This window comes from Rattus norvegicus, chromosome 5 (genome assembly GCF_021556685.1).
Source record: "Rattus norvegicus strain SHRSP/BbbUtx chromosome 5, alternate assembly SHRSP_T2T, whole genome shotgun sequence".
Taxonomy (NCBI): domain Eukaryota; kingdom Metazoa; phylum Chordata; class Mammalia; order Rodentia; family Muridae; genus Rattus; species Rattus norvegicus.
This window is the reverse complement of record NC_141538.1, coordinates 81,093,250-81,117,048: the sequence shown is the minus strand read 5'-3', so window position 1 is coordinate 81,117,048 and position 23,799 is coordinate 81,093,250. Positions and strand designations below refer to the sequence as shown.

General features: G+C 42.4%; 1 protein-coding gene across 1 annotated transcript; it reads left to right on the top strand.

The window, feature by feature from the left end:
• Mup4-ps4 (major urinary protein 4, pseudogene 4) lies at positions 1–22,806 on the top strand. Its single transcript, XM_087551800.1, has 6 exons — positions 1–112; positions 20,609–20,649; positions 20,957–21,090; positions 21,320–21,393; positions 22,509–22,610; positions 22,781–22,806. The coding sequence occupies exons 1-6, from the start codon at positions 1–3 to the stop codon at positions 22,804–22,806; spliced, it is 489 nt and encodes a 162-aa protein (XP_087407926.1).
• The last annotated feature ends 993 nt before the right edge of the window (positions 22,807–23,799 follow it).

The window sequence follows — 23,799 nt, the reverse complement described above, 5'->3', positions numbered from 1 at the left end:
ATGGCTGTGTCTGTGGCTTTTCCTCAGAAGGAATGGGAGCAGCTGGAACCTGGGCAGAGAAACGTGTACAAAGATACAAAGCTAGAGACCTGCAGCAATCCAGCCTCGATGGGTAAGGACAGTTCCCCACCACCCAGAACATGTTCCCTGATGTCCCTTCCTCCTCAAGTCCTTCATGTTTCCCTTTGAAGTTTTCTTGTTTTGTTTTGTTTTATTTTGGCAGTGGTGGTGGTGGTGGTGGTGGTGGTGGTGGTGGTTGGTCAGGGAGTTTTGATCCCTTTTTAGTACTGTTAGGGTTTTGAATCTCAGCCCATGCCTGGACAGAAAATAGTAAGATACCATGGTTTCACGTGGCATGGTTTAATGAGACAAGAATCAAGAGAGGAAAGGTGGCCCAGTCATGGGCACATGGGGTAGGAGGGTGGGATAAGAACAGAGAACAACAAAGAGCAAGAGAGGAAAGAGAGGATAAGAGGGAATAAGAGGTGTGCGGGGGGGAAGCAGCTCCTTTTATAGTGTCAGGTACTATATATGGCTGTTGCTAGGCAACTGTGGGGCAGAACATACCTGGCTGCTGCTAAGTAGCTGTGGGTGGAGCTTAGACAGAATAGCAACAAGTGCTAGGAATGATGCTTGTGCCATTGCCTCCAAAAGGAAAGGTGTGCGTAGTTGAGGTTCATGGGCATCCTTATTTTGAAACATAAGAAGCCATATATATGTTCATTAGCCTTGAAAGACCCTGGAGTAATAAAGTTGGGGCTTGATTTCTGAAATGGTTGATCCAACCCTCAGTGTCTACCATTTCTTATAAGCAGGAAATCAAGATCCCAAACAAGGCCTAGTCTCTAAGTTGGATGGAGAAGAAGAGTGGTGGTCTTCAGGGAGGGTGAATAAGAACAGCCCAAGTAGTCTGCACAGACTCTAGAAAACAGGAACCAGTGCAAGTAAGTCTTTAGTTTCTTGGTGGTTAAGTTTGGAGTTCGTCAAAGAGTAATTTGAAAAATTTCCATAGGGCTTGGGATACAGCTCAGAATAGAGAGTGATTTCTCACAAGGACCTAGATTTAATCCCCAATATGGAAAAAATTATTTTTTCTTAAAAGTGCCGGGTTTTTGTCTCTTAACCAGGAACTAGTAGAAAATAACACCAGAATCTCCCAGGAGAAAAGGAATTCACAGTACAGATATTTTCTTACCTTGGAGATTCTAATATCACCTTCTCCTGTAAACCTGTCCACTTGAGCAGCTCACAACAAGCTTTTATTTCATCGAGAAGAAAAGATTGGGTGTAGGGAACCACTTAATTACTCCTTAAATCACTGCTTGGATGTGGTAGTTACCCACTGTAGCTCACTTTCAGATGGTCAGAGCGAGCTGCCTGGCTCAGGGGTAGGCATGCATAATCTCTTTATAGAGGAGGTGCAGCAATTCCAAATGCCATGCTACAGGGTAGCCCAAGAGGCATGGTCTTCCATAAGGAGCAAGAGTATAGTCAATCACCATTCTGACAGTTGTAGGGAGAAAGCTGAAATCCAGGGTTCAGTAGCCTGAAGTCACCTCCCTCACCTAGCCCCTTCCCTACTGTATACCTATCACTTAGCCTCCAGAAGACTCTTCAATGTTCAATCTCGTTCCTCTTCACGATATTTAAGAAAGAATCCTCAATTTTCCCTTTCCTTTCCCTGCACACCATTTCCCTAATTGTCATATTTTCTTGTAATAATTTTAGACATTCTGTGATCAGTCTCTGTTCTGCACCTCTGGATATGGTGGACACTCCTAATAATTTTGTTTCCTTCCATTAACTGCAAAACTCCTCATACCCCTGCTCTGTAAGTGTCCATCCGTCCTTAATCCCTGGGATGATTTGAATGAGATATCCCCCCATAGTCTCAGGCATTTGAGACATCACCCAGTTGGTGGGTGTTTTCATTAGGGCCGGCCCAACATTTGTGTGCCACACACAGAGGTATGGCCTGTTTCCTACTTACAGGTCAAGATGTGACTTTCAGCTTCCTGCTCTGTGACGGTCCCTTGCTGCCATGCCTCCCTGTCATGACTGAAGAGAGAGAGACGTATCTCTCTGAAACCATCTGCCCCCTGTTGACACGGTCATGGCGTTTTATCACAGCAATATGAAAGTAACTAATTCAATCACTCTCTAGTTAACCTTCTTGCCCTCTAGTGCCCTTGTTAATGGCTGTCAACCTTAAGTTCTTGCTGTGTCTTTTAATGGATGAGTTACCAGCTCCCTTACTTTGCTGATGGTCCCTTAAAGTCATTTGTCCTGGTGTTGTAGTCCTCTATTGCATCTTTCCAAAAGATCTCCCAGTATGCAAATACAAGCTAATTTTTCTAGACTGGCAGCTTCTAAGTGGACATAACCGACGTCTTTGTTGTACCTTCTTATTGGAGTGGCTTGTATGAAATTCAGCTATAGAAAGTCTCATTCTTATTAGTCCTTAACCCTCCCTGCTTTTGTCCTGTGTTCTATGATCCTCTTGTCAAGTCCCATTTGTTGGTTTTTCTTAGTTGACACTGACACTACTCAAATCCGGCTTGTCTTATGTCTCAGTCTAGTACTTAGCAGTGTTAAGGAGCCCACATTTTGTAATTCTCAGTACAGATGTGTCACTCATAAGCATTACCTGCACTTGCACGGCCCAGTGAGCCCATGCTTCAGATTCTGAAGTGACATTATGTTTCCCTTAAAATTCAGCTTCCAGTTGCTGTCTCAAATTAAGAAAGTTATTTTCCTGAGAAGGGGATACACACACCTCTGATCTTCCACTCAGGAGGTATAGGCAGACCCATCTATGTGAGTTTGAGGCCAGCCTGGTCTACAGAGTGAGTTCTAGGACAGCCAGGGCTATACAAAGAAACCCTGCCTTGAAAAACAAGAAAAAAAACAAGAAAGGAAGAGAAAATGATTTCAACCTTAATTATTAGTGCCCGGGTATTATCTTGTCACGTAATAGGAACGTGATTCATAAAACCTTCATAGTGAAGTTGTCTTTTCATACTTTCTGTCTTTTGGGGGAGTGGATACCCATTTTGACAGCTCCATGCATCCCTGTAGGAAGTTGGTTATGGGGCTAGAGAGATGGCTCAGTTTGTAAAGTACTGGCCTCATGAGCGTGACCCTGAGTTCAGCCCTACAACCTCTATGTAAGAAGCTGTGCCTGGAGGTGCACACCTGTAATCTGGCACCAAGGTGGTGAAGACCAGAGCTGGGACTTGTTGGCCAGCGTGTCTAGCCAACTGCTGAGCTGTTTGGTGAGAAAACTTGTTGCAAACCTAAGATGAAGAAAACAGTCCAGGAACGGCTTGATGACAAACTGCATGCACATGCATGGGCATGTGGATATGTGCACACATCCAGATGAACATGTGTACACGCGGGCAAAGATTGTTTTAATCTTACATGTCAAGAGAACAGGTGTAAGTCTTGATCACTTCCTTTAAGAAGGAAAATTGTCCCTGTCTCCATCATCACTGGGTATCAGAAGACTTTGTGGTGCCATGCTACCCGGAGAGTCCTGCTACCCGGAGAGTCCTGCTCATCTCTCTATCCCAGGGTGCGGGTCTTGAGTCCCTGGGTGAAAGGCTCCAGTTCAGCTTTTCTGGACTCTCCCTTCTATACTATACAGATTTCCACCAAACATTCTCCCCCCCCCCACTGGGAGTCTCTCTCTCTCTCTGTCTCTGAGTGTGTATGTGTGTGTGTGTGTGTGTGTGTGTGTGTGTGTGTCTTTCTGTTTCTCTGTCTCACTGTGTATGTGTTTTCCTCTTTCTGTTCTTTCTGTATCTGTTTTTGTCTCGGCATCTCTGCAGATCTCTCTCTCTCTCTCTCTCTCTCTCTCTCTCTCTCTCTCTCTCTCTCTCTCTCTCTCTCTCTCTCTGTCTCCTCTCTCTCCCTCTCTTTCTCTCTAACATTTCTAACATGAATTTCTATTATGTAGCCCTGACTGGTCTGGAACTCTGCCTCATGAATGCTGGGATTAAAGATGTGTGCCTCCATAGTTTACCCCAAACCAGGATCTCCTAAATGCCCTCCATAAAAGTGAGAATTCCAGACATCCATTCAGATGCTCTGATTTCCTCCATATAAACTGGAGTGGCTATTCACTCTTACCTATGTTTCTCTCTTTAAATGTTTAAAACTCTTACCTCAGATTATTCCTTCAAGATGGTCTCAGTTTGATGATGTTAGAGTCTTTTTTAAGAGTATGAATCTTTACATGAGATCATTAGATGGTAATAAAGTTTAAACTTCATCCTAAACCTTTACATGAAATACTGTGTTTTTACACTTGTAACAAATTGTCTCCATATTTAGATTAAAATAGGAAACTCTTAAAATTGTGAACAGGAAATGAGGAGATAGTGTAATCAGTAAAAGCTTGGTATATGAAGCAGTATATGAATCCCATCCCTAGGACCCACGTCAAAATCTAGATGTGCTGCTGTGCTCTTGCAACCTCATAATTGGGAAAGTTGAGACAGGAGAATCCCTGAGACTACCTGGCCAACCAGACTTGCTTAATTTACAAGCCATAGGTCAGAGGGAAAAACTTTTCAAGACAGGGTACAGTGCTCCTGAAAAATGGTACTTGTGTTAACACACACACACACACACACACACACACACACACACACACACACACACGCTCATTGGTGTAAATGTTAATTAGAGCAACAAACAGTAAAATACAATAATTCATGAACTTTTTACGTGTGTGCTTAGCCACCACAATTAGTATTTAATTTGCATTTATGCTTACTGCATACTAGGGCCTGAGTAAAATACAGGTGAGGGTACCCTCTGATATCATCTAGCTCTCTTTGTTAATGTCTTCGTTAGCTTCTGAATTAATAGAAAACTTTGGGGAGTTGTTTTGTTTTGTTTTGTTTGAGACAGAATCTTACCATATAGATCTGGCTAACCAGGAACTTGTTATATAGACCAGGGTGACCTTGAACTTTTTATGTAGACTGGGCTGGCCTTGAACTCACAGAGATGTTCCTGTCTCTGCCTCCCAAGTGCTAGAATTAAAGACTTCAATAGAAAACTTTGAGGGGTTTTGTCTAGATATTGTTAATAAGAGTTGAATAAAAATGTGGAAAACAGCTGGCAATGTGTTGTAGTGAATGTTACTTGTTATATCGTTTAAGTACAGAAATCAGATTGTTGAACAGTGTATAAAGTATGTTCTCTCTGTGGACAAAGACTGTGAATGTGTGTCTGTCTTTTTATGCCTCTGTGTACATATATATGCATTCATACCGATATATTTGTATATGAATATGTTGTTGTAAAAATATAAAAATAAAAAAATATGGATGTCTTTTACCCAGCTATGTCTGCACCGCGGTGCCCCAAGATATCTTCTAGGTATCTTGGCGGGTACATGTCCTAGCCACACACTTTCTTATACTCAAACCCTCACATAAAAGAACACACAACACAACGATCTTTGACCCAATTGGTAAGATATAATTGCCCACTTAAACACACAAAGCCCGGTCTTGTCTAATTGGATGGCTGTATATGTATGGGCCACATGTGGGGCAGGCTCTGAATGGGTGTTCCTTCTGTGTCTGTCTTAATCTTTGCCTCTCTACTCCCTGCCAAGGGTATTCTTGTTCCCCTTTTAAAGAAGGAGTGAAGCATTCACAGTTTGATCATCCGTCTTGAGTTTCATTTGCTCTAGGCATCTAGGGTAATTCAAGCATTTGGGCTAATAGCCACTTATCAATGAGTGCATACCATGTGTGTTTTTCTGTAATTGGGTTCCCTCACTCAGGATGATATTTTCCAGTTCCAACCATTTGCCTACGAATTTCATAAAGTCATTGTTTTTGATAGCTGAGTAATATTCCATTGTGTAGATGTACCACATTTTCTGTATCCATTCCTCTGTTGAAGGGCATCTGGGTTCTTTCCAGCTTCTGGCTATTATAAATAAGGCTGCGATGAACATAGTGGAGCACGTGTCTCTTTTATATGTTGGGGCATCTTTTGGGTATATGCCCAAGAGAGGTATAGCTGGATCCTCAGGCAGTTCAATGTCCAATTTTCTGAGGAACCTCCAGACTGATTTCCAGAATGGTTGTACCAGTCTGCAATCCCACCAACAATGGAGGAGTGTTCCTCTTTCTCCACATCCTCCCCAGCATCTGCTGTCACCTGAGTTTTTGATCTTAGCCATTCTCACTGGTGTGAGGTGAAATCTCAGGGTTGTTTTGATTTGCATATCCCTTATGACTAAAGATGTTGAACATTTCTTTAGGTGTTTCTCAGCCATTCGGCATTCCTCAGCTGTGAATTCTTTGTTTAGCTCTGAACCCCATTTTTTAATAGGGTTATTTGTCTCCCTGCAGTCTAACTTCTTGAGTTCTTTGTATATTTTGGATATAAGGCCTCTATCTGTTGTAGGATTGGTAAAGATCATTTCCCAATCTGTTGGTTGCCGTTTTTTCCTAACCACAGTGTCCTTTGCCTTACAGAAGCTTTGCAGTTTTATGAGATCCCATTTGTCGATTCTTGATCTTAGAGCATAAGCCATTGGTGTTTTGTTCAGGAAATTTTTTCCAGTGCTCATGTGTTCCAGATGCTTCCCTAGTTTTTCTTCTATTAGTTTTAGTGTATCTGCTTTGATGTGGAGGTCCTTGATCCACTTGGACTTAAGCTTTGTACAGGGTGATAAGCATGGATCAATCTGCATTCTTCTACATGTTGACCTCCAGTTGAACCAGCACCATTTGCTGAAAATGCTATCTTTTTTCTATTGGATGCTTTTGGCTCCTTTGTCAAAAATCAAGTGACCATGGCTCTGTGGGTTCATTTCTAGGTCTTCAATTTTGTTCCATTTGTCTATCTGTGGTCTCTGTACCAATACCATGCAGTTTTTATCACTATTGCTCTGTAATATTGCTTGAGTTCGGGGATAGTGATTCCCCCTCAAGTCCTTTTATTGTTGAGGATAGTTTTAGCTATCCTGGGTTTTTTGTTATTCCAGATGAATTTGCAAATTGTTCTGTCTAACTCTTTGAAGAATTGAATTGGTATTTTGATGGGGATTGCATTGAATCTGTAGATTGCTTTTGGTAAAATGTCCATTTTTACTATATTAATCCTGCCAATCCATGAGCATGGGAGATCTTTCCATCTTCTGAGGTCTTCTTGAATTTCTTTGTTCAGAGTCTTGAAGTTCTTATTGTACAGATCTTTTACTTGCTTGGTTAAAGTCACACCGAGGTACTTTATATTATTTGGGTCTATTATGAAGGGTGTCGTTTCCCTAATTTCTTTCTTGGCTTGTTTCTCTTTTGTGTAGAGGAAGGCTACTGATTTATTTGAGTTAATTTTATACCCAGTCACTTTGCTGAAGTTGTCTATCAGCTTTAGTAGTTCTCTGGTGGAACTTTTGGTATCACTTAAATATACTATCATGTCGTCTGCAAATAGTGATATTTTGACTTCTTCTTTTCCGATCTGATTCCCTTGACCTCCTTTTGTTGTCTGATTGCTCTGGCTAGAACTTCAAGAACTATATTGAATAAGTAGGGAGAGAGTGGGCAACCTTGTCTAGTCCCTGATTTTAGGGGGATTGCTTCGAGTTTCTCTCCATTTAGTTTAATGTTAGCAACTGGTTTGCTGTATATGTCTTTTACTATGTTTAGGTATGGGCCTTGAATTCCTATTCTTTCCAGGACTTTTATCATGAAGGGGTTTTGAATTTTGTCAAATGCTTTCTCAGCATCTAATGAAATGATCATGTGGTTTTGTTCTTTCAGTTTGTTTATATAATGGATCACGTTGATGGTTTTCCGTATATTAAACCATCCCTGCATGACTGGGATGAAGCCTACTTGATCATGGTGGATGACTGTTTTGATGTGCTCTTGGATTCGGTTTGCCAGAATTTTATTGAGTATTTTTGCATCGATTTCATAAGGGAAATTGGTCTGAAGTTCTCTTTTTTGTTGGGTCTTTGTGTGGTTTAGGTATAAGAGTAATTTTGGCTTCATAGAAGGAATTCGGTAGTGCTCCATCTGTTTCAATTTTGTGGAATAGTTTGGATAATATTGGTATGAGGTCTTCTATGAAGGTCTGATAGAATTCTGCAGTAAACCCGTCTGGACCTGGGCTCTTTTTGGTTGGGAGACCTGTAATGATTGCTTCTATTTCCTTAGGAGTTTTGGGGTTGTTTAACTGGTTTATCTGTTCCTGATTTAACTTTGGTACCTGGTATCTGTCTAGGATATCATCCATTTCCTGCAGATTTTCAAGTTTTGTTGAATATAGGCTTTTATAGTAAGATCTGATGATTTTTTGGATTTCCTCTGAATCTGTAATTATGTCTCCCTTTTCATTTCTGATTTTGTCAATTTGGACAAACTCTCTGTGTCCTTTCGGTAGTTTGGCTAAGGGTTTATCTATCTTGTTGATTTTCTCAAAGAACCAACTTTTGGTTCTGTTGATTTTTTCTATGGTTCTTTTTGTTTCTACTTGGTTGATTTCAGCTCTGATTTTGATTATTTCCTGCCTTCTACTCCTCCTGGTTGTATTTGCTTCTTTTTGTTCTAGTGCTTTTAGGTGTGCCGTCAAGCTGGTGATATATGCTCTTTCCTGTTTCTTTCTGCAGGCACTCAGAGCTATGAGTTTTCCTCTTAGCACAGCTTTCACTGTGTCCCATAAGTTTGGGTATGTTGTACCTTAATTTTCATTAAATTCTAAAAAGTCTTTAATTTCTTTCTTTGTTTCTTCCTTGACCAGGTTATCGTTGAGTAGAGCATTGTTCAACTTACACGTATATGTGGGCGTTCTTCCCTTATTTTTATTGAAGACCACCTTCAGGCGGTGGTGGTCTGATAGCACGCATGGGATTATTGCTTTCTGTACCTGATGATGCCCGTTTTTTGACCAATTATATGGTCAATTTTGGAGAAAGTAACATGAGGAGCTGAGAAGAATGTATATCCTGCTTTAGGATAGAATGTTCTATAAATATCTGTTAAGTCCATTTGGCTCATGACTTCTCTTAGTCTGTCTACGTCTCTTTAATTTCTGTTTCCATGATCTGTAAATTGATGAGAGTGGGGTGTTGAAATCTCCTTCTATTATTGAGTGAGGTGCAATGTGTGTTTTGAGCTTTAGTAAGGTTTCTTTTACGTATGTAGGTGCCCTTGTATTTGGGGCATAGATATTTAGGATTGAGAGTTCATCTTGGTGGATTTTTCCTTTGATGACTATGAAGTGTACTTCCTTATCTTTTTTGATGACTTTTAGTTGAAAATTGATTTTATTTGATATTAGGATGGCTACTACAGCTTGCTTCTTCTGACCATTTGCTTGGAAAGTTGTTTTCCAGCCTTTCACTCTGAGGTAGTGTCTGTCTTTGTTTCTGAGGTGTGTTTCCTGTAGGCAGCAGAATGCAGGGTCCTCGTTGCGTATCCAGTTTGTTAATCTATGTCTTTTTATTGGGGAGTTGAGGCCATTGATGTTGAGAGATATTAAGGAATAGTGATTATTGCTTCCTGTTATATTCATATTTGGATATGGGGTTATGTTTGTGTGCTTTTCTTCTCTTTGTTTTGTTGCCAAGACAATTAGTTTCTTGCTTCTTCTAGGGTGTAACTTGCCTCCTTATGTTGGGCTTTACCCTTTATTATCCTTTGTAGTGCTGGATTTGTAGAAAGATATTGTGTAAATTTGGTTTTGTCATGGAATATCTTGGTTTCTCCATCTATGTTAATTGAGAGTTTTGCAGGATACAGTAACCTGGGCTGGCTGTTGTGTTCTCTTAGGGTCTGTATGACATCTGTCCAGGATCTTCTGGCTTCATAGTCTCTGGGGAAAAGTCTGGTGTGATTCTGATAGGTCTGCCTTTATATGTTACTTGACCTTTTTCCCTTACTGCTTTTAATATTCTCTCTTTATTTTGTGTATTTGTTGTTTTGACTATTATGTGACAGAAGGAGTTTCTTTTCTGGTCCAATCTATTTGGAGTTCTGTAGGCTTCTTTTATGCTTATGGGTATCTCTTTCTTTAGGTTAGGGAAATTTTCTTCTATGATTTTGTTGAAGCTATTTACTGGTCCTTTGAGCTGGGAGTCTTCACTCTCTTCTATACCTATTATACTTAGGTTTGATCTTCTCATTGAGTCCTGGATTTCCTGTATGTTTTGGACCAGTAGCTTTTTCCGCTTTACATTATCTTTGACAGTTGAGTCGATGATTTCTATGGAATCTTCTGCTCCTGAGATTCTCTCTTCTATCTCTTCTATTCTGTTGGTGAAGCTTGTATCTACGGCTCCTTGTCCCTTCTTTTGGTTTTCTATATCCAGGGTTGTTTCCATGTGTTCTTTTTTGATTGCTTCTATTTTCATTTTTAATTCCTTCAACTGTTTGATTGTGTTTTCCTGGAATTCTTTCAGGGATTTTTGCGATTCCTCTCTGTAGGCTTCTACTTGTTTATTTATGTTTTCCTGTGTTTCTCTAAGGGAGTTCTTCACATCTTTCTTGAAGTCCTCCAGCATCATGATCAAATATGATTTTGAAACTAGATCTTGCTTTTGTGGTGTGTTTGGATATTCATTGTTTGCTTTGGTGGGAGAATTGGGCTCTGATGATGCCATGTAGTCTTGGTTTCTCTTGCTTGGGTTCCTGTGCTTGCCTCTTGCCATCAGATTATCTGTAGTGTTACTTTGTTCTGCTATTTCTGACAGTGGCTAGACTGTCCTATAAGCCTGTGTTTCAGGAGTGCTGTAGACCTGTTTTCCTGTTTCCTTTCAGCCAGTTATGAGGACAGAGTGTTCTGCTTCCGGGCGTGTAGTTTTTCCTATCTACAGGTCTTTAGCTGTTCCTGTGGGCCTGTGTTCTGAGATCACTAGGCAAGTCATTTGGAGTAGGAAGGTTTGTCTTACCTGTTGTCCCGAGGCTCAAGTTTGCTTGTGGGGTGTTGGTTATGAGCTCTCCGTGGGGGTACCAACCAGGAAGATCTGCGCCGCCCTTTCAGGGAGCTTCCGTGCACCAGGGTTCCAGATGGCGTTTGGTGTTTTCCTCTGGAGTCAGAGATGTGCGCCGAGTGCAGTCTCTTCTCGTTTCCCAGGCGTGTCTGCCTCTCTGAAGGTTTAGCTCTCCCTCTCAAGGGATTTGGGTGCAGAGAACTGTTTATCTGGTCAGTCCCTTCAGGTTCCAGAGGTGTCTCAGACACAGCGGACCTGCTGCTCCTGGGCCCTCCTCTACGGGAACCCAGAGGCCGTATATAATTTCCTCTTGGGCCAGGGATGTGGGCAGGGGTGGGCAGTGTTGGTGGTCTCTTCTGCTCTGCAGTCTCAGGTGGTGAGTTCTCTCTCCTACGGGGTTTGTGAGAAGCGAGCTGCTTGTATATTGCTTTTATTGTGTTTAGAAATGCACCTTATATCTCGGATCTCTCCAAGACATTTAATATTAAGGAGTGTTGGATTATGTCAAAGACCTTTTCTACATCTAGAGAAATGATCATGTGATATTTTCTTTTAGTTTGTATGTACAGTGGATTGCATTGATGGATTTCTGTACATCGAACCATACCTGTATCCCTGGGATGAAGCCTACATGATCATGGTGAATAATGTTTTTGATGTGTTCCTGGATTCAGTTTGCAAGCATTTTATCGAGAATATTTGTATCAATGTTCATAGTGGAAATTGGTGTGAAGTTCTTTTATTTATTGAGTCTTTGTGTTGTTTAGGTATCATTGAATTCTAGAAAGTGCTTAATTCATTTCTTTATTTCCAGTGGCTGGACAATGGAGCTGGGGGTCCAGGAGAGGACAGCACGCAGCTCAGGGGAGTATTTTGTTAAGAATGTGTTTGTACAGATTTTCATGTTTTATTTCTTTGTCATGGAGTATCAGAACGATTAACAGAATATCAGAGGATGTCATATTTAACTTTTGACATATCAAAGGAATGTCCCTTGAAGGAACATCATAAAGCTTATAATGCATTTATGGTTGTATGAGGGATGCTTACATCACGCTGTGTACAATTACGACTCTGTTAAACACATAACGCCTTTGAGGCTGTACATGGGGTAGTCACACAGGCATAGTTATGACCTGGCTGTTACTTCCACCTGAAAATTAAGCATGGCAAAGAGATGTGACTGTGTGTCACATTGACCAGGGTTGGGCTTGTAATGGCAGTTCTTGGTTGTCAAAGACATCGGAATTAACTAAACCTTAACAGACAATGCATGAGTGAGAGAGTGGCTAAGTCAATTGAAGATGGAAAGACCCACTTTTTTTTCTTTTTTTTTATTAACTTGGGTATTTCTTATTTACATTTTGAATGTTAATCCCTTTCCCGGTTCCTGGGCAAACATCCCCCTAACTCCTCCCCCTCCCCTTCCATATAGGTGATCCCCTCCCCATCCTCCCCCCATTACCGCCCTCCCCCCAGCAATTATGTACACTCGGGGTTCAGTCTTGGCAGAACCAAGGGTTTCCCCTTCCACTGGTGCTCTTACTAGGCCATTCATTGCTACCTATGAGGTTGGAGCCCAGGGTCAGTCCATGTATAGTCTCTGGGTAGTGGCTTAGTCCCTGGAAGCTCTGGTTGGTTGGCATTGTTGTTCATATGGGTTCTCAAGCCCCTTCAAGCTCTTTCAGTCCTTTCTCTGATTCCTTCAACAGGGGTCCTGTTCTCAGTTCAGTGGTTTGCTGCTGGCATACGCCTCTGTGTTTGTTGTATTCTTGCTGTGTCTCTCAGGAGAGATCTACATCTGGTTTCTGTTGGCCTGCACTTCTTTGCTTCATCCATCTTATCTAATTGGGTGGCTGTATATGTATGGGCCACATGTTGGACAGGTCCTTAATGGGTGCTCCATTTGCCTCTGTTTTAATCTTTGCCTCCCTATTCCCTGTCAAGGGTATTCTTGTTCCCCTTCTAAAGAAGGAGTGAAGCATTCGCATTTTGATCATCCCGGAAAGACCCACTTTTAATCCGGATTTTTTTGAGGAGGGAAGGTGCACCTTGAAACTGGGTCACCCCCTCTGTTGACAGCTTACATAGAAGATGGGGAAGAAGGAAGATCCCTCTCTAGAGCCTCCTCTTACTCTGGCTAGAAGGTCCATTCCTTCATGAGCATTAGTGCCTACTTTGGAATTCTGACATACATTGAAAAACAGCTGTGCCATCCAACCTTGTGGACTAAACAACTCCTGAATTCTTGGACTTTATGTTAATACATTACCTGAACTACAGTCTGTAGATCATTCTAATAAACTAATCACACACACACACACAGACACACACACAGACACACACACAGACACACACACACACACACTGTAAGTTTTATTCCTCTAGGTAACCCCACTTAATACAATACCACAAAGACACTTACATTTGATTTGTATTGGGTAAGAAGTAATGAAAGCATTCACGAAAGGAAAGGAACAGAAAAAATATGCTAAGACAAACTCACAAGAAAGGACCAAGAACAGTTTCCTATGGAGAAAGACCTCAGACTATCTAAAGTAACTGCAGTGAAAGAATGGAACTTCAGAAATAGGGGTATAGGCCGCTGGTGGTGAATGGTGACTTTGTAACCATGACACCCTCTGTTCAATCATCAGCACCCCAAAAACAAAAGAACAGAATGTAACTCCGAGGTTAGAAGACTAGTAACCAAGGCTTTTAGTTGAAACATTAGCCTGAAACATTTGTAATGAAAGATGAGATTAATATTTTAACGTATATTAAAAATGAATCCTTTGGAGCTGGAGTTACAGATGGTTGTGAGCCACCATGTGGGTGCCATGAACCAAACCTAAGTCCTCTGAAAGAACAGCCCTATGCTTTTAACCGGTGACAAAGCTCTCCAGTCCTGACTTGTCTAGTTAGACGTTTTTTAGTTTTATTTTATGTATATAAGTGTTTTGGCTGCATGTATGTCTGTTCACCACATATACCACTCGTGCTTGAAGAGGTCAGAATAAGGTGTCCTATCTTCTGAAACTGGATGTATAGATGGTTTCGAGCTATCCTGTGTATGCTGGAAACTGAAGTCAGGTCCTCTGTGAGGGCATCGAGTGCTCTTATCCACTGAGCTATCTCTCCAGCCTTGACTTTTCTATTTTTAAAAAGGACGATAATGAGTACAAGTTTTGTGCTCCAACTCTCCAGCTACTGGCTGCAAATTATGAGCACAAACTTAACAGAGACCTAACACGCACAAAGGAAGCCCCAGCAATGCGGCTGTAGGATACAGCACAACACTGAGGTTGGCCAGTAGGGGGCAACCCTACACCTTGCTGCACTGGCTCTGTGAGCCTCCAGCAGCGATTTCGTGGTGTGGTAAGATTCTTACTCTTTCTTCTGTAGATGAGTTTAACAGAACTACGCATGCGTAATTTCAGATGCCGTGGTGTGGTTGTCGGGTCTGTCCTATTCTCTCCAGAGTTTCAGTCCTTATTTGGTTTGTTAGTAGTAATTGACTGGCTCCTCTATATTTTTATATATCTAATTAAAACTGTATTGCGTAGTGGATGGATGAAACTGTATGCGATTAAGCTGAGCGCCACAACCAATTAACACGGAATGGCACACAGAGTGGTACTTCTCTGCACTCTAACACAGTTATAGTTATTTTATTATTTATAAACAAATTTCTGATACTAGATTTATACTGTATTTAAGACTGGAGTTTCGTTTTTATTTTAATTTCCATCTCAAGTAGGTCCATTCTTTGTAGTCATTTGAAAACTATTTAAAGTTCCTTTGCATCTAAATAAAACCAAAGCGATCATGTCTTCAGAAAACCAGTTCTCAGGCTTACAATGAAATTACTTCTGAATTGCTGTTTATCAAATAAATTATGAGGGATAAAGCAATCATTGCCATATCATTTTCATAGACACATATAATAAGCCCATTTGTAGCATTTCTTGTTATATTTGACCATTTAGATTAATTTTAATGTGTGTGCGTGTGTGCACCAGTGCGCGCGTGCAGGTGCACGGCGAGGCCTGACAAGGGCACTTGGGCTGCAGGTGGTTGTGAGTTGCTCGATGGGGCTGCTGGGAACTTCTGTCCATCCTGCCCTCTGGAAGCATGTCTTGAGACAGTATCAACGACCGAGGTGTTCTGAAGTTTAAAACATTCTGAAGTTTAAAACCACTAATCATGCTTCAGTTAAAAAAGAATTAACGTCCAGGAAGCATCCACCGTTCAGTGAAGTGTATGAACCGCCAGCACAATTCAGTTTCTGACCTGTAAAGGGTGGTTATATAGGTTCGGTTCAGTTAATGTCAAGGGGGAGAAGTCCTGAGATAACTTATGAAACTATTTGCAGCATAAAACACAGAAAATTATGAGTAATGAAGAAAGAAGAATAAAAGGAAGACAGAAGCAAGAGGTGCCTACATCACGAAGGTTGAAACCAGCATCTCAGCGACTCTCATGCATCCAGCATCTGTGTGGATCAGTCAACGGCACATAGATGCCTTCACACCCCCCTGTACACAGGGATACGGACGTCAGGTTTGAAAACACTAGGCAGAGGCGTTATCTTTATTGTTTCTCATGTACAGTTGTTTTTTGTTTCTTGTGGTGTTTTGTTTTGTTTTTTTCCTTCATTACTAACTTTCTTGGGTCATTTCTTTATTTTTGTTTTTGTTTCAATTCCACACAGGCTAGAGTTATTTGGAAGGAGGCACCCTCAAGTGAGAAAATGCCTCTAGGAAACTGATTCGGGAGGACCCACCTCACTATGGCAGTACCACCCTGGGCAGGGTGTTCTGAGGTATATAAGAAGGCAGGCTCACAATGCACAGGGAACGAGACAGGAAGCCATGTTCTCCTAAGGACTCTGCTTTAGTCCCTGCCTCCACGCTCTCTCATAGAGTCCCCCCACCACACACACACACACACACACACACACACACACACACACACACACACACACACAACTTCCCTTCATGATAGACTGTAAGCTAAAATAAACCCTTTCGTCCTCAAGTTGTTTTGGTCATGATATTAATCACAATAATTCTAAACTGTATCTATATAAGGATACTGAATACCAATGTGTACTTAACACCTCACATTCTCTGAACACCATGTACTTTCTCTATAGACTTCCCTCTAATTCCAGCTATGGAGAGTAAGCTTACATGATCTCTTGCCAGCATGTTTCAGTAACTTCCTTCACGATCTCCTGCCTAAAGGTTTTCAACCTTCCTGATGCTATGACCCTTTAATACAGTTCCTCATGTTACAGTGGCCTCCAACCATAAACTTATTTCCCTGCTACTTCATAAATGTCATTTTGCTGGTGTTATTAAATGAAATGTAAATATCAGATATGCAGGATATAGGACATGTGACCCAGGTGGGGGTCACAACCCACACATTGAGAATCCAGGTAGTGTCTCGATCCACATGTCTGAGAGCCACTGATAGCAACTTTTTTCTCTCTTCTCCTGCCTTCCTGTTGGTCTTTGTTATCCAAATGCAGCCAGATGAACTTTGAAAGCACACCTCTGACCATGTTCCGACTGTAATTCTAAAATGCTTCAGGTCCTTCCCAGATACATGAAAACCAACCCCTACCAAGCTCCTCACGGGCCCACATAAGCTGATACGGGATAAGAGTGTCCACAAAAAATACATACATTGGTAGCATTACCCATAGTGCCTGAGGGTGTGATTTGGTGTAATTATGGTAAGATGAGGTCTTCTGAGTGAACCGTAAGTCAAGATGACTGACCAGTGTACTCAAAAGAAAAGACTGGGATACAGGATGGATCAGAGTAGAGACTTCCTGAAGACCCGGGAACATGATTCCACCAATGAGGAAGAGCTCAGAAGAAGCAAGCCCCATCAAACACATTGCTCCCAGAGTTCTAGCTGCCAGAAATGAGAAAGTCTAATTTTTGCTGAAATCACCCATACTGCATGAGTTCGAGAGGGCAGCCCCTACAAACTGACACAACTCCCTTTCTAGCCTCGACTCATTTCATAATTCCTGTGTTCACTGTGTTCTAGCAAGGTTTCCTTTGGCGCTCTGAACTATTTGTACTCCTGTTTGCCATGGCCTTCACGTATGGATCCATTCTCCCCACACCCTAGAAGGCCCTCTGCCTAGTTCCTGTTAGTCTGGTCAATTCTCTTGTGCTTAAAACAATAGATTATTTTATGTGTATGAATGTTTTGCTTGCACGTATGTCTGTGCAGCACATGCACGCAGAGCCCACATAGGGTGTCTGATCCCTGGAACTAGACTTATGGACTCCTGTGGGTGCTGGGAATTTAACCAGGAGTCATCTCTCCAGTCTCTCCCTCTTCTGGTTCATCCTGCCTTCCCTCCATCAGCCATTGGTGACTGAAGGCTAACACTGCCAATGCGCTGACCCTTCTGAGCATGCAGTAGTGTGGATGCATGGTTCCTGGCCTCGGTGGCTTACAGATTCCCCTGAGTTAAACATCTTTGTATTGCAAGGTTCCTGTGACAGATACCTAATTGGGGAGAGGACTCGAGCCCTGTGCAGAAAGACTACTCATGGATAGCAGAATGAAATCCCAGACATCATGATGCAGTATAGCTTAGAGTCCACCTCCAACCTTGAAGAAAAGACTGCTTGGTCGTGAGGAGTGTGAATAGCTAGCTGTCCCAACTGTTAACTGCTTCAGACTCCCTTGTCTTTGAGCTGAGATGCTGGTCTCTTTGGGGTGCACCCCCCCAAGATTGAGCAAAACTGTGGCATAGCATTTCTGCCTACCACAGGATAACTTCCCTTCCTTGATTCTGCTGTCTCCTACCTCCCTTCGTCCTTCACGAGTTCCTGGCCAATAATCTTTTTTTTTTTGATTTTGAATGCTCTCTTTATCTGGCCAATAATCTTTGTCCCCTACAGTTTGTTTCTGCCTCTCTTTTCTGGGGCCCGCTTTAGGTTTTGGGAGTTAACCAGGTGGATTCCAGTGGCTCCAAGCATCCTCTGACGCTGACAGAAGCAGGTGCTTTAGAACTGCTGTCGAGCTGGGGTCAGCAGTCCTATCTGTCACTCTGCTGGAGGGACTACAGAATATTTCCTCTCTGGGAAATGAATCAAATAAGCCCATGTTCGTTGATGTTCTTCTTGGCCCCGAACACACCCTGGCACCATGTAAGTGACTCGAATGTTTCCGCAGGCTTTCTGAATGGGGTATTTATTCAATTAGTTGAGAGTAAGACTCAGGTAAAGGTCATTAAATCATCTTCCTATTAGTCAGTTTCAGAAATGCTAGCTAGTTACAAATGGGCCATTAGCTGGTTACACATACACTCCTTAAACCCATTACCCACCTGCTTTGTCTAGTCATTTCTTAACAGCCTCAGTGCTTCAGTCACACGAATAGCCCACATGTACTGAGGAGTGTTAAGTGGAAGGGAATGGCTGTTGCCTTCTGCTGGGGAAGCATCTTCTCGTTCATTACTAGAAAAGCAGTAATCTATAGCCAGATGTGGTGCTACAACCTGTAATCTTAGTATTCAGGAGGCTGGAGCTGGGGGATTGCCACAGATCCAAGACCATTCAGAAACTCAGGAAGCTCAAGGCCAGCCTCTATGTGAGTTGCAGGGAAGACAGATCAGTTGAGAAGTACTTGCTGTGAGGGCTGTGCGGGCTCCCAGCAAGATCAGAGCAGATGCTCAGAACTCACATTAAAAAAGCTGGCCATGGCTGCCTTTAACCCCAACACTAGGTAGATGGTGGAGACTGGAGAATTGCTGGAACTTACTGGCTTGCCAGCCTATCTGAAACACATTAAGTCCCAAATTCAGAGGGAGACCCTGTCTGAAGGGGATAAAGTAAAAGGAGACAGAGGGAGACAACTGGCACCCTGTTCTGACTCCTGCATATATGAGCAAAGGCCTGTGCATATGTGTGCACATGTGTGCACACACACTGTAATCAACCAAAAAAGGAAGAGGAGGGGAGAGGAGCAGGAGAAAGAGGAAGAGGAGAAAAGAAAAATGATCATCCCCTAGTCAAGCATTTACCAAATGCTTGTAGACCAAGAGGAGCCAGTAGTCATGTCTCATTCAATCTCAAGCTACACCCACTCCTCCATATTTTAAAGAAACCCACATGCAGTTTCAGTCTGATGTGTCTGGAGCTCTACAGTGCTGTTTATTCCTCTTTCTCCTATTTAACCATCCTCCCTTCCAGTAAAAACATCCAGACCTGTGGAGTGGAGTTAATAAGAACAAAGGCTCCTGAGTCAGATGGACAGACTTGGGTTTAAATCTAAGTTCTCTCGCTGACTGGCTGTATGGCCTTGTATAGTTACTTGATCTTTCTGAGTCTTAGCTAACACTATGGAAAGATGAAAATAAATAGTACATACTATAGAGAGTTGATGCAAAGTGGAAATAAACCCTATCGAGGACTTGCCTCCTTCTTGAATTCTTTATTTCCCCACATCAAACACTATTTTATGTTTCTAGTTCCAGGGTAAATACAATTTATACGGATACAAAATATGTTCCTATTTATAGCTGTGTGTCTTTGTAAGCAGACTCTTGACATCATTTCTACTTGGACCTCCATCAGCAAATATGACTTTGAACAATATCTTTGTTTTTCTTTAATGATGAGATTATGTCCAGTCATTTAAAGTCCAACGTTCTCTGAGGTAAACAGCTGAAGCAGTTTACCTTACTAAGTTAGCAGTTTGCATTCTGAGGTCAATCTTTTGGGGTAGGTTTGGGGGTGGGGGCTGTTAGCTTAGCTTCGGAAGACCCTTCCTGATAATCTTTTTAAGTTAAGATTTATTATTTTTATGCATATGTGCCTGAATGAGTGAGTTCATATGTACCACATGTGTACAGGAGATCACAGGGGCCAAAGGAGGGTAATTTCCTGTGACTGGAGTTAGAGTCAGTTGTGAGATGCCATGTGAGTGCTGGGAATTGAACCTGGGTCCTCAGCAAGAACAGGTTTCAAAGAATCTGCCTCCTTCTTTTGACCTCATTCTGACTTTCTTGGCCCCAGGTGTGTGCATGGTACACATGCAAAACCAATGCTCATACGCATGAAATGTGAATGAATCTTTTCAAAGAAAACCCAAGTAATTCAGCTTCTTCCACACTCCACTCAAGTCTTGGAGCAAAGATTCTCTCCATGCTTGACCTCCAGTTCAGTACCCACCCACTCCATAACTGGCTTTCTGATTCCAAGTCAGATCCAAAGTTGCATCTGGTTCCAGATGGCCCTCTAGAACATCCATTGTTTTTCTTGGGAATATGTTTTGTGAAATGTATGAGTGATAAAATCAATCCATAGGAGATGAGATTGCCAAGTTTGAAAAGGGCAGGAACAATCCTTGGCTTCACATCAGTACATGAGAAAACATTCCACAAAGCCTGAGGGAAGGAGGCCCATATGAGAAGGAAAAATTAAAAAACACTCGACCCCAGAGAGAGTATAAAGAGGAGCAAAGTGCTTGAGGTGGAGTGTGGGCACCATCAACAGAGAGATTGTCCCGACAGAGAGGCAATTCTATTCCCTACCAACATGAAGCTGTAGCTGCTGCTGCTGTGTCTGGGCCTGACCCTGGTCTGTGGCCATGCAGAAGAAGCTAATTCCGATAGAGGGAACCTCGATGTGGACAAGGTAGGCTCAGCGAATAGTAACTTCTGACTCAGAGAGTGCTTTGGGAACTCTTGTAGCCAAGCAGGTCCTCTGAGGGGATGCGTACAGTGGCTTGTTCTATTAGACAAACGAATGGCTTCAGACCTTGAAGTAAGACCAGTTGTATGCTCTGCAGATATAACAACCTTTGGGGACCTCTGCTCTCACTGAGAGTCAGGGGCAGAATGTAAGGTATTGTGACAACTCTATCAAGTCAAAACCAAGAAGAAACATGTCCATGCGGTATCCCTGCCCCCTCCTCCCTTACGCATTTTCTTATCCATTACAGCTCAATGGGGATTGGTTTTCTAATGTCGTGGCCTCTGACAAAAGAGAAAAGATAGAAGAGAACGGCAGCATGAGAGTTTTTATGCAGCACATCGATGTCTTGGAGAATTCCTTAGGCTTCAAGTTCCGTATTAAGTAAGTGAGGTGTCTCCCCTTTGATGAAGAAGAAGAAATAAGAGCAAGTTCGTGATTGCTAAAGTATCAGACAGAAATGAAATAACCTTTAAAAAAAGCCATTTTGCTAATTTTGCAAAAATATTCAAAAGTAAAATGGAATCAGAAACTGGAGATACCTATAGAGTAGAGGGTGAAGAAGCCAGCCAGATCAAAAATCCCCTAAGCATCAGCTTGCTCTGTTTTACAGGGAAAATGGAGAATGCAGGGAACTATATTTGGTTGCCTACAAAACGCCAAAGGATGTCGAATATTTTGTTGAGTGTAAGTTTATAGAATGTCTATCCACAAGGAATTTAGTAAACCCTACTACCTTTATCGTGTGTGTGTGTGTGTGTGTGTGTGTGTGTGTGTGTGTGTGTGTGTGTTGCTGGGGTTTGAACTCAGGAACTTGCACCTCCCAGTCAAACTTTCTACTAGCGAACTTACCACAACCCCTTGTAGAATCTCAAGCACTTCCTGACATGGTTGATTTAGCCAGGGACATGGGGTCCATCTAGTAGCTAGGACCCTGTGGCAGGCAAGGGGGATAAGTATGGTGAGGTGGAGTCTGATACTCCCAGTAACTAGCACCAGTGTACATTGCTCAGGATGTAGCCATGTGAGACGGCAGACTTATGAAAGTCAGATGTGTCCCTTGAAGGTGCTGAGGGAGGCAGATGAGCCTCAGAGATGATGAGAGTGAGGTAATCCCTGCTGTGGCTAAGTGTTCTCTAGTGGGCGTCTTCCTAGAGCCTCTTCCTTAGAATTTACTTCATCAAGTCCAGAAAGCTACAGATGGGAAGCAGCAGATATCCCCGCCCCCCATCTCTTCCAGGATATGTATTTTAATTATTTTTATGTTTGGGGTAGAACAAGTAAAGGGTTTACATAATTTCTTGCAGACCAGAGAATTTCTGAGCTGTGTCCCATTTCCTCCACAGATGACGGAGGGAATACATTTACTGTAGTTAATACAGTCTATGACAGATATGTCACGTTTCACTTGTTAATTTCAGGAACAGAGAAACTTTCCAGGTGATGGTGCTCTATGGTAAAGTATTTCCACACGGACACTGATCTTGTGGTGGGAAAACAGGAAGGAAACTCTAGCTTTAATATGGTCTTCCCAGCTTGGTCCTGCCTCTTCCTCACTTCATGAAGGTCGACGATGCTCACCTGCACCCTGCCTCAAGCACAGGGATGGGCACACTCTGAAATCTCTCCCCGTGCTAGAAGGCCATTCCATGGGTGCCACATTCAGGATAGATTGTACCCACACCTGTCAACCATGTCACCAGCCATTTTCTCACCCTTATCGGGGAGCCCCTCTCCCCTCACTTAGTCCTGTGTCAATGCCTAGGACACAGCTGCTACACTAACTGCTGCTCTTTTCACAGGCAGAACAAAGGATCTTAGTTCGGACATCAAGGAAAAGTTTGCAAAACTATGTGTGGTGCATGGAATCACTAGGGACAATATCATTGACCAAACAAACACTGGTAAGTCAGGATTCACTTATTTTTCTCGTCCTGAATACTATATCATAGAAGAAATGAACCTGGGGGATTGGCTATCAGCCCTTTGTTTAAAGCTGGAGAGGCACCTCATTTCCTCTTCGAGGAATAACGTGGACCTGGTACCTGAACACGTTCTTGTTCTCACCCTGCAGATCGATGTCTCCAGGCCCGAGGTTGAAGAAAGGCCTGAGCCTCCAGGTGGGCAATCTTCAGTGAGAGCAGGGAGGGGGTGGGCATGGACCAGACCCTTCCAAACGCGTTAGTATTGTGCCCCCAAGTTATTATAAGAAGAATTTGATAAGGAGTCTTTGAGGAGAGCTTGAAAATGGCTTTCAATTATGTGGATTTGTGACTATCTGGTCCTATTTTGAGCTCTAATGTAAAGTGACCCAAGCATTTAGGCAAGAAAACAAGGGAGTGAGTTTTCCATAGTTGCTGCATGGTTGTGTAAAAAGGGCTCAGCGATGTGTTAAGTGTCATTAAGAGTTAAAGTTTGAAACGGAGAGTAGCAGGATGTGAGTATGACTGATCTTCAGAGTCTGTGGTCCCACTGCATCCCACTCTGGACAATAAGATCTTCATCTGAACTCCATACAACCTTGGCTTCTTACCTGGAAGTGGAGTTGCATGATTTCTACTTCTCCTCCATTCTGGAGAGCAGACTCCTTTGACCCCTCTTTCCCATTTCCCAAGACTTCACTCAGATAATGTAGGAAAGTCTTTAAAAGTGGCCAAGGCTTTCACCATTAGTCCTCAAGGCAATGACCATTCTTCAGAGCTTCTTATGCCGAAGGTTGTGGAAACAAGCCTCAGACCTTTCGTTACTTCATTTTTCATAGGCCATCCATAAGGAAAGAGTCATTTATTCTATGCTTTAATCCCCGTTTTCTGGCAAATAATGTTGATTAGATTGCAGGGCAAGATATATTTCTTCATCCTTTGTTCTATACAAGAGTGCCTCTCTGTCCAGAAGTCAATCCAAGAAGTGCTTAATGGGTTCCTGCATTTTCTTCCTGGATTACTCAGTGCTGAGTGGAGACTTCTCACCAGGACTCCAGCATCACCATTTCCTGTCCATGGAGCATCCTGAGATAAATTCTGCGATCTGATTTCCATCCTGTGTCACAGAAAAGTGCAATCCTGGTCTCTCCAGCATTTTCCCTAGTTACCC